At 31.0% G+C, this 16,361-nt stretch overlaps 1 protein-coding gene across 1 annotated transcript; it reads right to left on the bottom strand.

The window, feature by feature from the left end:
- Positions 1–4,245: 4,245 nt before the first annotated feature.
- Positions 4,246–16,322, bottom strand: LOC140432165 (facilitated trehalose transporter Tret1-like). Its single transcript, XM_072519997.1, has 3 exons — positions 15,890–16,322; positions 6,976–7,709; positions 4,246–5,568 (listed from the first exon to the last, which is right to left on the bottom strand). The coding sequence occupies exons 1-3, from the start codon at positions 16,320–16,322 to the stop codon at positions 4,246–4,248; spliced, it is 2,490 nt and encodes an 829-aa protein (XP_072376098.1).
- Positions 16,323–16,361: the final 39 nt, after the last annotated feature.

Raw genomic sequence — 16,361 nt, 5'->3', positions numbered from 1 at the left:
ACGCGCTATCTCAGAGTCAATCGACTGCCAAAGAGATTCCTTGCATCTTCATACACATCATCCTCTCATCGCTTACACGGTATTCCAAAAGGTCATTCTTGCATTTAACAGTTTTTTGGAGGCTCGATTTCTTCAATCCTAAATACAAGCCAGATCTATTGAAAATGATGTAGGTGGACATACTGAGAAAAATGTGGATTTTTATATATATATATATATATATATATATATATATATATATATATATATATATATACATATATAAGAAAAAGTAGTCCAAAGTTTTTTGACTAGTTTGGAGAAAATATATGTAAATACTTTTTTCTTTTTGGGTGTGGTAGTCAATAAAAAATAGAGCTTTGCTAAGGCGTACTATTTATTCTGAATCCAAGCTTTCGGTGGTTTTTTGCCACCTTTATCAAGGTCTACAAAGAAAATTACTATGTTGTAACAAACTGAATGGTGCCAAAAAGGCTGTAAAAAACTATAAAAAACTTACCCGAATGTAAGATTCGTGGCATAAACAACAACGTTAAATAACATGATAAAACTGAGGTTGCAACTAAACTTAAAAATGTTACTGTTTTAAAGTGTTTTTTAATAGTTAGTTTAAGTTTTTTATAGTTTTTTACAGCCTTTTTGGCACCATTCAGTTTGTTACAACATAGTAATTTTCTTTGTAGACCTTGATAAAGGTGGCAAAAAACCACCGAAAGCTTGGATTCAGAATAAATAGTACGCCTTAGCAAAGCTCTATTTTTTATTGACTACCACACCCAAAAAGAAAAAAGTATTTACATATATACATATATATATATACATATATATATATATATATATATATATATATATATATATATATATATATATATATATATTTATATATTTATATATATATTTCTAAAGTATTCAACTAGTGAATTCAGAGGTTTAATCGGTCATTCAGGTTGGCAAATAAAAAAGAAGTCAACTACTTCATAAGTTTATCGAAGACGTTTCGCTTTATATTTCTAAAGCTTCATCAGTTCCCTAAAATATAACACATGACATAGAGTTTATAAGAAATACAGATGTTTATAGTTCATAACTTATAACTCAATATGTAGTATATTATCGATGTTATTATATATCTACTGTAAACTTTATTCATTATTTAAAACTAACTTAACCAAAAAAAAAAAAAAAACAAAATAAAAAACACACAAACTCTGCAGAAAATAATGTTCATATTCGTAGATACGAAGATTTAAAAAAATTTTTAAACGAACATTTGGCTTCATTTAGGTGGTTCTCCACTGAAGGCAAACAAAGCTTTGATTTATTGCAATCTATGCAAACAACGTGAAGCGATACCGAAAACTTTTTAAAGGGCCATATGTCACCAAATTCCAAGGTTTGAGACAATTATGAACTTCTACAGGGGTCCTGTACATGAAAAATTTTTCGCAGATATCTGAAGCTTTTAAGACATATGTGGGGTTACTAGATGACGAATAGATGAAAAGGTACTTGTATTTTAACCTTGCGTTTTTTTTTAAACAATAATTTATGGTCACAATTTGTTTTTTTGTCTGTAAGTTTTTTCCATTATATTTTGCGTAAACAATATTTATACAATTTTTTTATATCAAGAACATCTTTATTTTTCCGTTTTTTAAATTAAAATTGATAAATAATTTACGGAGATATTTGCAAAAAAGCAGTTTATTTGCACTAATTTATAAATTTTATTAATTTTTTTATTAACAAAATAAAATGTTATTAATACTTTTGAACATCGAGGAATTAACGTCTTTCAAATTTGTGCGAAATTTCCCCGCGATCGGTCAAATAGTTTAATTTGTTTATCACTGACGCTAAATATTTAAACTATTGAACTTGCTCTATTAATGATGCTAGACACATTTATCAAATTTCATAGGATTCTTTAAGACTTAAACTATCTCAGAAGTTAAATGCATATTGCGTTTTCATCGAAATTATTTACAAAATAAACGTTTGAAAAAAGGGTATGTTTTTTACTTATAAACAATTGTAATAACTTCTATATTTTCTAAGCTACAGACTTATACGTACAACCATTGGATAGCTGGTAAAAAAACTCATATTAAAAAAAACCTTCTATGACCAATAGGAACGAAGTTAGGGACTATTAAAAAAAAATCATATCACCATTGTTTATAAACATTTAGAAGTAAAATTGGCACAAATTTTGAATAAAAATCTAAACTTTATATTGAAACTTATAGCTATAAAATTTATTCAATTTTTCGACACTTACAGCCCTTCGAAACGAAGGTACTTTCGAAATATCGACATAGGAAATTAAAGGGCATAACAGTTTCAGCTCCGTTTTCTTTTTTTTTTCGAAATCAGAGCTTAAAATTGAAACACTTAGGAAAAATTTACATTATCTCGGCTTCCATTGCAGATAGAAGCCTCTTTTTTTTAATCTGGAGCAGCTCATCAAAATATGACTAACTACATCACAACTACAGTTTTCACTGGTCGGGAAATATGGAAAACCTCGAAAAAATTGAATCCATTTGAAATTCACCGTAAAAACTTACTTTTTTTTAAATTTGGCTGGAATAGTCTGTGGCAGTATTAATAATGATGACATAGTTTTCATCCCTCTCCGGAAATCTCGGAAAATCCCGGAAAATCAACATAATTATAATTAATATTAGGAATATAATAATATAATGTATAAAAAATTACCTGAAATAATTATCTGAAATTTAATTTATCAAATATATAAGTATTAGTACATCATTGATATAAAATGAAAAAAAATATATGTTGATTTTCCGAGATTTGCCGGATTTACGGCAACAGATTATTCCAGCCAAATTAAAGGAAAAAGTAAGTTTTTACAATGAATTTCAAATGGACTCAATTTTCCCGAGGTTTCCCTTATTTCCAGGCCAGTGAAAACTATGTAGTTATTCATATTTCGAGGAGCTACCCCAGATTATAAGAAAGAGGCTTCTAACTGCAATGAAAGCCGAGATAATGTGAATTTTTTCTACGTGTTTCAATTTGAAGTTCCGATTTCGAAAAAAAAAAACCGAGCTGAAACAGTTATCCCCTCCACTTTCATACGTCGATCTTTCGAAAGTACCTTCCTTTCGAAGTGCTGTAAGTTTAGAAAAAATGGATGAATTTTATAGCTATAAATTTCAATATAAAGTTTAGATTTTTATTCAAAATTTGTGCAAATTTTATACTTCTTAATGTTTATAAACAATGAAGATATGATCTTTCAAAAAATAGTCCCTTACTTTGTTCCTATTGTAAGTTATTCGTACCTATAAACATACCCCTTTTTCAAACGTTTATTTTGTAAATAATTTCGATGAAAACGCAATATGCATTTAACTTTTGAGATAGTTTAAGTCTTAAAGAATCCTATGAAATTTGCCAAATGTGTCCAGCATCATTAATAGAGCAAGTTCAATAGTTTATATATTTAGCCTCAGGCTAAACAAATTAAATAACTTTTAAACTATTTGACCGATCGGGGGAAATTTCGCACAAATTTAAAAGACGGTAATTTCTCGATGTTTAAATGTGTTAACATTTTATTTTGTTAATAAAAAAATTAATAAAATTTATAAATTCGTACAAAAAAACTGCTTTTTGCAAATATATCCGTAAATTATTTATCAATTTTAATTTAAAAAACGGGAAAAAGATATTCTTGATATAAAAAAATGATATGAATATTGTTTATGTAAAATATAAGGGAAAAAACTTATAGACAAAAAATCAAATTGTGACTATAAATTATTTAAAAAAAAAGCGCAAGGTAAAAATACGAGTATTTTTTCATCTATTCGTCATCTATTAACCCCCACGTATGTTTTAAAAGTTTCAGATATCTGCGAAACATTTTGCCGTGAAATCGATGATTTTTGCCTAACCAGACTGGGCTAATAGGCAACTGGCACGCATGAAATTGTGGCAAAGAGATTTTTCTTTAGTTTTTGGACGACCTATGTAATAATATCTATAACTTTATTAATATAACTGTTTTTTTTTTAAATAATACTTTTGAATAGCATACATATACAATGTATGAAATTTCGTTTAAAAAATAGCTTAGGTGGTATTCTGTTTTGTTGGTGTGGGTAGGGAGGAAGGACGATCAGTAAAGAGGGCGGCAAAATTGTATTTTCATCCTATTTCCCTAATTCTGTATTTCCTTAATTCTCCTAGTTCCTATCTGGCTCACCAATGCCATTATTTACTTAGCTCTATTTGTATTTCTTCAAACGTTTTATCTTTAGTATCTGGTAATAAAAAGAAAAAAACAAAAAAGTTAAATACACCTGCTATAAAATAAACAAACATAGCCAAATATTCACCAACATTTATAGATAAAAATGGATAACTGAATCGTACTATAAAAATAACTATACTTTCCCCTACCATACTAGTTGCGAAACCTAAAGATCTCAGATCAGTGGTAAAAAGTTCGTTACATAAAGATATCGGGATAAATCCGTATCCTATACCGTACCCAATTATAAATAAAACAGTTAATAAAATAGGTAGCCAACCTAAATTCTCTGTAAGCGAAGATTGTATTTGTATCAAATAAAACAGTATGCTACTAACCAACATGCAGAAACTGCAGAACGAGCTAGAAAACAATATTAACTTTCTAGCACCAAACCTATTATATAGGTATCCTACAACAAAATAAACCATCAATTGTGCACCTCCGATAATAATACCAATTGTATCAGTAGACATACCAGAATTTGAATAATTGAATATCAAACCAGAAAATGTCAGCAACGTGGCAATACCACATGTTTGTTGACCAACACAAAGTAGTAAAGATAAGAATAAAGCTTTTCTAGATGCTCTGGTTTTAAACATATCTAATAAACTTGACTGGTTTCTTGTACCTTGAACAAAATTTTTTATCTGAGCATACTCTGTCATAATCTCTTCGTTTGTTTTGGTATTTCTCAGTAGTTTTAGTGCACTAAGTGCTTCATTATTTTTTCCTTTTGAAGCTAAATAAATCGGAGATTCGACAATAACAAAAGGTCCAAGTATTAAATGAATTACAGCTGGTATAGCAATTATTAGAGTATAGAGTTTTACACTAGTATAAGCTCCTATAATATACGTAATGAAGATTCCGGTGGGTGCTGCCATACCCAGAATCAATCCTATTTTGGTTCTATTTGAAATTTCCGAAATTTCAATATTATATACCGAAACACTAATGTAAATCCCACTTATATTAAACCCCAATATTAGTAATGATATAATATAAATATACATAGATTTTGCAAATGCTAGGACGAATAGCATGCTAACTATACTTAAACCCGAATAACGCATAGTCCTTTTACGTCCTATCCAATTTGATACTTTAGCCATTATAATAAATCCACCTGCAACGCCGATAAATTGACATGATGCTATTATTGCTACTTCCACAGTACTTATGGGTTTTTCAAATGGGTTAATATTTGTATCATTCGATAGCAGTTTCGGTAATACTGGTGCTGCCCAGGATAAACAGCTTCCCAAGGTGATTAAACTCTGAGATAGCGCGTAAATTATTTATATTAAAATTCGTTATACTCGAATTGTTTTCATTACATATTTAACCAGTAATAAACGCAGTGGGAATATTGTCAGGTAGTTACAAACCTTTGTAACTACATGACTTTGTCCTGAAGATATGGACTTTCACTGAACATTACGAAAACAATAAAGCGTTTTTTCGAAAAAAAATTTCAAATAAATATTCTGAAGGGGAAAAGACAGTTAAGATTTGATTTCACGTATAGTGCGTCTTTATATCCGCTTATACGTATTTCACCCTAAAAGTAATCTTCAGAACGACTATTCACAGACGCTCTGAACCTGAAAATAAATCTTTCCTGTCTTGGTAGAAGCAACTCTAACATGGCTTCGTATGCACGCAAATAGCGTCATCTGATAATAAATCCGTAAACTAATTTTTCGTAATAAGCGGATATACAGACGCACTTTACGTGAAATCAAATCTTAACTGTCTTTTCCCTTTTATTCCGGTATACTGTTTATGACTTCTAGAAACCAATTTGATAAGGATTTTGCTTAGTTGACGAGATATGTTGTGGAATGAAATTTTAGATTCCCCATGTCTCTAATAACATCTTTATCAATGGTTGCTTTGCCTTGCAATTCTTAGAAGTCACAGATTAAAGCAGAAATCTGAATTGGTTTCGAAAAATTAGTTTACGGATTTAAAATATTCCGAGTTTAGCAAAAATTACAAACATTTGGTTCTTAAGGGGTTATATAAGGTCAGTAGGGGTAATGGGGGACACTTATTCCATTTCAAATATATTAAGATATCTTGGGAACAATTAGTGTGAATAAATTTTTCGTATATTTTATGTGATCGAGGGGAGATAATTCTTCAAGAAATTATGACTTTCAACATATATTTGTGTAAAGCAAGTACTCTATCATTTTTTAAAAATCATAAGTCAAATGTCCTCATCTGCCCCAATGTACAGGTTAAATGAAGACTGCTATTTTTTCCCAATTTAACTGACCTATAAAATAAAATGGGCAAATAAAGACAAAACCTCATAATTTAATGTATATAGAAAAATATTAAAATCGATCATTTCTATTACTAGTTTATTGATCAATTAAACGGTACATTGTCAATTAAGTGATTAACTAAATTCAAAACGAACAAATTAAATAAAAACCATACTATTTGTGAGAAATCTTCGACTCTTTCCAAGCTTGTTCAATGTTCTTAATAGAAGGGTATAATGTTAAGAAATTTTTGCCTTCTAGAAATACCTCCATTATAATTGATTCTACCGCTACATTCTCAATCTTCAGATGCATTGGCCATCTAAAAGAACTTCCTAGTCGATCAAAAAATGTCATTTTCACTTCTTTATCGGGAACAATTTCCGATACCAGACCTACATATCATACTTTCGAGTAAATCTTAGCAACTATTATTGCAGCCTGATAGTTGGGAAATATTACTAGTGGATGGCTTATCTGTTCTTGTTGCTGCGCTTTTTCTCGCCTTAATTTAATCGTATTTTTCTGCGACGAACTAACATTTCCTTTTAAAAAATTTCTAGGCGTATCATCGTCGGTATTATAATTCAAGCTTATATCGCTATCGCTATGTCTCATATTCTCTTGCATTTCTTTTTCCAAATCTTCGTTGGTATCAGATTCGCTTTCTGAAATATTTTTCTTTAGAACCTTTTTCTTTGTTCTAGTTTGTGGAGTTTTATCTTCCTTGCCTGTTTTTCGTTTTGTAACTTTACTTTTTCTTCTCTCTTCTTCTTGGCGCAGTCGTTCTAAAACATCTTCGGAAGTTAAAACTTCTCCATATTGAAGTTGCTTAAGCCGTATTTGTCTTTCTTTGACTGGTGTTGGAGTAACCGAACTTTCTACATTCGTCGTTAATTTATTTACGAAGAAATCAATTACATTTCGTTTAGCGGCATTATCATTTGTTAATTCGCTTATGGAAACGTTGGAACTAGAAGTCGTTTGACTGGTATCAGCATTTTCCAAACTTGTGGTTAATGTGTCCTCGGCAGTGATATGTTTTTTAATGGTAGATTTGTACCTAGCTAACGCAACTTGGTCATAATCATCGTCTGGAAATTTATTTTGGTCCACTGGCAAAGAACCTGTACCAACAAATCCTGGAACGATGATATCCGGAGTTTATCCATAAGTCTTTGATGGTAATAGGAAAATCTTTTTTTGACATATTGTTCTTATTGATAACACCCAAACATTTTCTCATTTCTGTGAGTAATATTCTATTCCATCCTGTTTTTAGAGGACTAAAAACAGAAAAATCTAGAGGCCGCAGTCTGTGCGTTATTCCATCGCGCAGTTTATCTTGGTAAGACTGCACTTTCTTTAAAAATTATGTGAGGTGGTAAATAAGAACCATCAGCGCTAATGCAACAGTTGACTGATATATTTTCACGACCTGAGCCATGAATGCTTTGATAAAGCGCTTTATTTTTTTGGCCAATACCCTTAATTTTGGAGTGATCCGTACAAAATCCATACTCGTCGCAGTTGAAGAAAAGCTCGGGTATTTGATCAAATAAATTTTCATTTACAATTTGTTGTAATTTATTGTAATGGTCTGCTACAACAAAAGGATCAGAAGACAGGGCCCTTTTATTTTGCAAACTTTGTGGTTTCTTTAATGATAATCGAGGATGTCGATTCATAAAACCAATCTTGATAGGGTTTATTTTGCTTGAAAGGAGTGAAAATCTTTAAATGCTTTTTATAAACCGATTCGGAGCAACCGAAAGATAGATTGGACTGTCAGAAAAACTAATGAGGAAGTACTAAGGACGGTCTACAAAAATAGAAAATTACTTAAGACTGATAAAGATCGGAAAATGTCTTATTTGGGACACGTAGTGAAGAAAAATCAATATAGATTATTACAACTGATCCTTAAAGGCAAAATAGAAGGACGTATGGATGTAGAAAGAGCACAGGTTTCTTGGTTAAAAAAATTAGTGAATGATATGGCACGTGCTGAAGAAGATTTAAGCCGGACTCTAGTTATCAACATTATTTAAAAAGATATTGTGCTTACCTGTAAAACAACATATATATACATAATAAATTGAGCGGGTTTTCATAGTATCGGTAAAATCCGTACTTAGTTGGTGATATAGCCATTTTTTGAATCTGTTATCAGCCATTTTTATGAACGTACTTCAAAAATTGTTGTAATGACTTAACAATATTTACAGTGCAGAGTATTTATTATTTCATGCCATACAAATAATAGGTACATAAAAATTGTAATCAAAATATTTCATGTTAATTAGCATACGTTTTAAAGATAACTGTATTTTATTAAAATATTTTTTACGCAGTATTAGAAGCAAATGGTATATTTATATCGGTCTTTTACCTCTAAGAAACGTTAAATTTGTTTAAATCGTCACACAAAAATTCATAAAAAGAGAAAGTATGAAAAAACGTATGGGTGAAGCATGTAAGATATTAAAAACAGCTGTAAACACTGAAAAAACAAAACAAAGCCATGTTATGTTTATGGACAATTTGTTGTTGCTGAGAAAACATACTTTCGATGAAATGGATCGAATTTGCTGTAATGAATGACATTGATAATTTGTTGTTCAGGGAGATCCTGAGGCATGGATCCTGAAGAAACAATCGAAGCAACAGCATCCCACTAATTATCTTAGTCAACAGTAACCTTTTCACACAAATCAGATCATTACCGATCAACCTTCTTTTACTACTACTACAGACTTCTATGTTGAGCTGTTCTTAGTAGGCGTTCAATATTTACCTCTCATTATTGCCGAAGATTTCTCAGCGACGATAATCTTTTCCTTCCTAGTCCTCTCTTTTCCTCGGTCTTTCCTTTTACTATTAGTTGAGCATATTGGTACTTATTATTTCTCAGCATGTGACGTAGGTATGAATGAGGTTTTTCTAACTTTCACTGTGTTGAAAAGTTTTCGGTCCTTGCCTATTCTCTGCAGCACTTCTTCGTTTGAGGTATGCGATGTCTATGTAGATCCAGATTTCAAAGATCTTTAGTTTATTTGTGGTCGATGTATTAAGGCTCCACATTTCAACTGCATAGAGAGGAGTCGACCAGAAGTATACCTTGATAAACGTAGTCAAAGTTTCCAGTTTTACTTGAGAATCACATAGCAGTCTTTTTATTTTTTCGAAAAATTTTGTGACACATTCTATTCTCATTCTTATTACTAAATCAGCATTTAGATTGCTGTTACTCAAACATCCCAGGTACTTGAACTTTAAGAAGGACTGGATGACAGATCACGGACTAGAACTCCCAGCAAAGAAGACAGAAGCCATCATTCGAAAGGGTAAACGGAAAAGACAAGAGACGCAACTCCAATGTACAGAGGTATAGCTAACAACAAAGAAATGCATCAAATATCTGGTTGTGACGCTACATGCGATATTTACTTATAGCCAGCCTCATTACTTACAACCTTACGTACTTATAAGTATCGTCTGGAGATCTGCTATTAAAATTAATGATTTTTCCAATTTTAGCTAACAAAATCATAAAAAAAATACTCTAACAATTTTGATTTCACGATCTATCAATATCGACGAAAATAAAAAACTGTAGAGCTATTTAAAAATTTATTATCACAAACACAAACTTAAAATAAAAATAAAAATAAAATAAAATAAAATAAATACAAAAAATAAATAATAAAATAAATTGTGACAATTTTTTTTCGTCATTGTTTTTTGTTTTTAAAATACAGTTTTAACTACTTTATTTCACTATACTAACATACCACCAGACAAAATTTGAAAAGTCTATAAAAAAACAATATGTTATTTAAATTAATTCAAAATAATAATACAGAAATCAACATTGTTTAATTTTATTTAAGTTTGTTACACAATTTATCAGCCTTCTTACAGTTATTACTCCCTTTACTAAATTATTATCTTTATTATGAGACACAAGATGTAATGAACTCATGGGCCTGAAGTTGAGTGTTGTACTGATATGCCTCCTAATAATGTGAATTAGTTACCTGAGGTTGCTACAATTAAGGCTCAGAATTTTTTGAACTTTGAAAAGTATTTATTCTTTCTTCGTGGTTTTAACTTCACGCTATGAAGTTCTCTGAAGTTCGGTGAATACATCAATAATATCCGCTACGCCGATGACACTGTGTTACTAGCAACCAGCCTAAATGATCTACAAGCCTTACTAGACCGATTGAGAACTGTGAGCGTAACATACGGACTAGACCTTAATATTAAGAAAACTAAATTTATGGTTGTCAGCCGTGCAAATTTAGATCTCCGGGCACTAATGGCAGGTAGCGAAGAAATCCAGAGAGTCGACGGATTCACTTACCTCGGAACTACCCTTAACTCACAATGGAAATACACTCAAGAGATTAGATCCAGAATTGAAATGGCATGGTCTACATTTATCAAGTTGAGATCCTTGCTGTGTTGCAGTGATCTCAGTTTGGGAACCAAGATGCGGATAGAGAGGTGCTACATTCTTCCAGTGTTACTATATGGAGTTGAAGTGCTTAATTTAGCGACACAACCTAAGTTTGAGTACCTCGGCAACGTGATGTGAAACGAAGAAAAATATCGAATTTTTCAACTCGTTATGCAGGGTAAAGTATTTGGTAGGAGAGGACCGGGACACCATCGTATCTCATTGTTGAAAAACCTGCGACAATGGTTTGGGATGACCTACGCTGAGCTGTTTCGCAGAGCAGTCAACAAAACCATGATAAACTTGATGATCGCCAACATTCGGACCAGATAAGGCACTGAAGAAGAAGAAGACACCTTAGCTTACTAGCGGTCAAATTATGGTCTTGTAGATTTGTATGTCTTATGATTTGATGTATGTCTTATGATTTGAATATATGGTTTATAGCAAAGTACGCCGTATCGCATGCATCATCAATGTTGTCCTTTCTGATGTTAATGAAGACGTGGTCTATGTTTTTACAACATATCTTCTAGTGGATATCCAGGTACCTTTGCATTCATCAAAAATATTTTTCCTTTTTCTTTTTCTTTTTCTTTTTAGTTTCATGTTTTTCAATTTTCTCATATTTAAAATTTCTTTTCTTGATTGATTCTTCTGTACCTGTCATCTTATCATACATCTGAAGTGTACCTGAGATAGGATGTGGTCTGAACCGCAGCACGCAGGCCTTTATACATACAAAATGATTGTTGCTGATTGCTTTTCTATCACGACGTAGTTTAAGGCTACCCTAAAATTTCTATTGGACCTAGAGTGTTTATTGAGCTGTCAGTCATGGTGTAATCTAGCGAACGAAGTACTAGCAAACTCAAAATTATCAAAAACTTCATGAGAAATACACTGTGATAGAAAAGACTCTCTAATTTAAGTATATCAATTCAACACAAACAAGCTCCCTTTATTAAATTTATTGACATCATCAGTATCTTTGCAGCTCTAAGGATTAAATTTGAAGGTAGAATATATAACATATTTTGCATAGTTAATCAAATTGCAAGTTAGAATACAACCAAACTATTTTTATTAATTATGTATAATATAAATGATTTTCAATTAATATAGGTGTAATGTATATAGTCACAGTATCTTAATATATTTTTCAATGTAGTTACGTTGATTGTTGGTAGGTATTTATTGTATCGTGGAATCAGTTTTTCGATGCCGGTGTTGTAGTCCTCTACCACCAAACGCCTGAGCCAGGATATCACTTTATCTTTGACCTTGCTCTTCGTCGTTTTTAAACTCCTATTCACCCAAGAACTCGAACGTGCTCGAAAATTTCTCATTGTATACGTTGAAGTCCTTCCTGATTCTTGTCGATGCATGAGGCCGAGCATTGTCGTGAATTGGAAACACCTTCGTCGACATGCCACGTCGTTTATTCTGTAATGCACGTTTTAGGCTTTGAGCGGTTTCGCAATAGGTTTCTGAATGTATTGTTTCACTTCTAGGTATAAAATCTACGTGAATTAAATTATGATATTTTAAACACTGCATATTTTACATTTGGCGGGATTTTCAATGAGCGCCTTCATTTCAAAATGTTATAGAACAGACTCGTAACTGCACGGTAATGAGACTTAATGTGAAAGACATATAGCCCAGTCTGGTTGAAAGAAAGATCGAAACATTTTTCGCAGATATCTGAAGCTTTTAAGACATAGGTGGGGGTTACTAGATGATGAATATATGAAAAGGTACTTGTATTTTAACCTTGCGTTTTTTTTTAAACATAATTTATGGTCACAATTTGGTTTTGTTGTCTGTAAGTTTTTTCATTATATTTTGCGTAAACAATATTTATATCATTTTTTTATATCAAGAACATCTTAATTTTTCCGTTTTTTAAATTAAAATGATAAATAATTTACGGAGGATATTTGCAAAAAAGCAGTTTATTTGCACTAATCTATAAATTGTATTAATTTTTTTTATTAACAAATAAAATGTATTAATACATTTGAACATCGAGGAAATTAACGTCTTTCAAATTCTAAATATTTAAACTATTGAACTTGCTTTATTATTGATGCTAGACACATTTAGCAAATTTTATAGGATTCTTTAAGACTTAAACTACCTCAGAAGTTAAATGCATATTGCGTTTTCATCGAAATTATTTACAAAATAACGTTTGAAAAAAGGGTATGTTTTTTACTTATAAACAATTGTAATAACTTCTATATTTTCTAAGCTACAGACTTGTACGTACAACCATTAGATAGCTGGTAAAAAAAACTCACATTAAAAAAAACCTATGACCAATAGGAACGAAGTTAGGGGCTATTTAAAAAAAATCATATCTCCATTGTTTTAAAACATTAAGAAGTAAAATTGGCACAAATTTTGAATCAAAATCTAAACTGTATATTGAAACTTATAGCTATAAAATTTATACTCTGAGATAGCGCGTCTTACAGCCCTTCGAAACGAAGGTACTTTCGAAATATGGACATAGGAAAGTGGAGGGCATAACAGTTTCAGCTCCGTTTTTTTTTTCGAAATCGGAACTTCAAATTGAAATACGTAGGAAAAATTTACATTATCTCGGCTTCCATTGCAGATAGAAGCCTCTTTTTTTAATCTGGGGAAGCTCGTCAAAATATGAATAACTACATCACAACTACAGTTTTCACTGGTCGGGAAATATGGAAAACCTCGGAAAAATTGAATCCATTTGAAATTCACCGTAGAAACTTACTTTTTTTTAATTTGGCTGGAATAGTCTGTGGCAGTATTAATTTTACCCCTCCCTGGAAATCTCAGAAAATCCCGGAAAATCGACATAATTATAATTAATATTAGGAATATAATAATATAATGTATAAAAAATTATCTGAAATTTAATTTATCAAATATATAAGTATTAGTACATCATTGATATAAAATGAAAAAAAATATATGTTGATTTTCCGAGATTTGCCGGATTTACAGCAACAGACTATTCCACCCAAATTAAAGGAAAAAGTAAGTTTTTACAATGAATTTCAAATGTACTCAATTTTCCCGAGGTTTCCCATATTTCCCGGCCAGTGGAAACTATGTAGTTATTCATATTTCGAGGAGCTACCCCAGATTATAAGAAAGAGGCTTCTAACTGCAATGAAAGCCGAGATAATGTAAATTTTTCCTACTTGTTTCAATTTGAAGTTCCGATTTCGAAAAAAAAAAACCGAGCTGAAACAGTTATCCCCTCCACTTTCATACGTCGATCTTTCGAAAGTACCTTCCTTTCGAAGTGCTGTAAGTTTCGAAAAAAATGGATGAATTTTATAGCTATAAATTTCAATATAAAGTTTAGATTTTTATTCAAAATTTGTGCACTCTGAGATAGCGCGTAATGTTTATAAACAATGAAGGTATGATCTTTTAAAAAATAGTCCCTTACTTCGTTCCTATTGTAAGTTAACATACCCCTTGTTCAAACGTTTATTTTGTAAATAATTTCGATGAAAACGCAATTTGCATTTAACTTCTGAGATAGTTTAAGTCTTAAAGAATCCTATGAAATTTGCTGAATATGTCTAGCATCATTAATAGAGCGAGTTCAATAGTTTAAATATTTAGCCTCAGGCTAAACAAATCAAATAACTTTTAAACTATGTGACCGATCGGGGGAAATTTCGCACAAATTTAAAAGACGGTAATTTCTCGATGTTTAAATGTGTTAACATTTTATTTTGTTAATAAAAAAATTAATAAAATATTTATCAATTTTAATTTAAAAAACGGGAAAAAGATATTCTTGATATAAAAAAATGATATGAATATTGTTTATGTAAAATAGAAGGGAAAAAACTTATAGACAAAAAATCAAATTGTGACTATAAATTATTAAAAAAAAAACGCAAAGTAAAAATACGAGTATTCTTTCATCTATTCGTCATCTATTAACCCCCACGTATGTCTTAAAAGTTTCAGATATCTGCGAAAAATTTTGCCGTGAAATCGATGATTTTTGCATAAACAGACTGGGCTAATAGGCAACTGACGCGCATGAAATTGTCGCGAAGAGATTGTTCTTTAGTTTTTGGACGACACATGTAATAATATCTATAACTTTATTAATAGAACTGTTTTTTTTTAAATAAAACTTTTGAATAGCATACATATATAATGAAATTTCGTTTAAAAAATAGCTTAGGTGGTATTCTGTTTTGTTGGTGTGGATAGGGAGGAAGGACGATCAGTAAAGAGGGCGGCAAAATTGTATTTTCATCCTATTTCCCTAATTCTGTATTTCCTTAATTCTCCTAGTTCCTATCTGGCTCACCAATCTAATTTTTTATTCATGCCATTATTTACTTAGCTCTATTTGTATTTCTTCAAACGTTTTATCTTTAGTATCTGGTAATAAAAAGAAAAAAACAAAAAAGTTAAATACACCTGCTATAAAATAAACAAACATAGCCAAATATTCACCAACATTTATAGATAAAAATGGATAACTGAATCGTACTATAAAAATAACTATACTTTCCCCTACCATACTAGTTCCGAAACCTAAAGATCTCAGATCAGTGGTAAAAAGTTCGTTACATAAAGATATCGGGATAAATCCGTATCCTATACCGTACCCAATTATAAATAAAACAGTTAATAAAATAGGTAGCCAACCTAAATTCTCTGTAAGCGAAGATTGTATTTGTATCAAATAAAACAGTATGCTACTAAGCAACATGCAGAAACTGCAGAACGAGCTAGAAAACAATATTAACTTTCTAGCACCAAACCTATTATATAGGTATCCTACAACAAAATAAACCATCAATTGTGCACCTCCGATAATAATACCAATTGTATCAGTAGACAAACCAGAATTTGAATATTTGAATATCAAACCGGAAAATGTCAGCAATGTGGCAATACCACATGTTTGTTGACCAACACAAAGTAGTAAAGATAAGAATAAAGCTTTTCTAGATGCTCTGGTTTTAAACATATCTAATAGACTTGATTGTTTTCTTGTACCTTGAACAAAATTTTCTATCTGAGCATACTCTATCATAACCTCTTCGTTTGTTTTGGTATTTCTCAGTAGTTTTAGTGCACTAAGTGCTTCATTATTTTTTCCTTTTGAAGCTAAATAAATCGGAGATTCGACCATAACAAAAGGTCCCAATATTAAATGAATTACAGCTGGTATAGCAATTATTATAGTATAGAGTTTTACACTAGTATAAGCTCCTATAATATACGTAATGAAGATTCCAGTGGGTGCTGCCATACCCAGAATTAATCCTATTTTAAACTCTGAGATAGCGCG

This window comes from Diabrotica undecimpunctata, unplaced genomic scaffold, assembly GCF_040954645.1.
Source record: "Diabrotica undecimpunctata isolate CICGRU unplaced genomic scaffold, icDiaUnde3 ctg00003077.1, whole genome shotgun sequence".
In the NCBI taxonomy this organism is placed as follows: Eukaryota; Metazoa; Arthropoda; class Insecta; order Coleoptera; family Chrysomelidae; genus Diabrotica; species Diabrotica undecimpunctata.
Note: the sequence above shows the minus strand (reverse complement) of the source record. Positions and strands in the feature narration are given on the sequence as shown.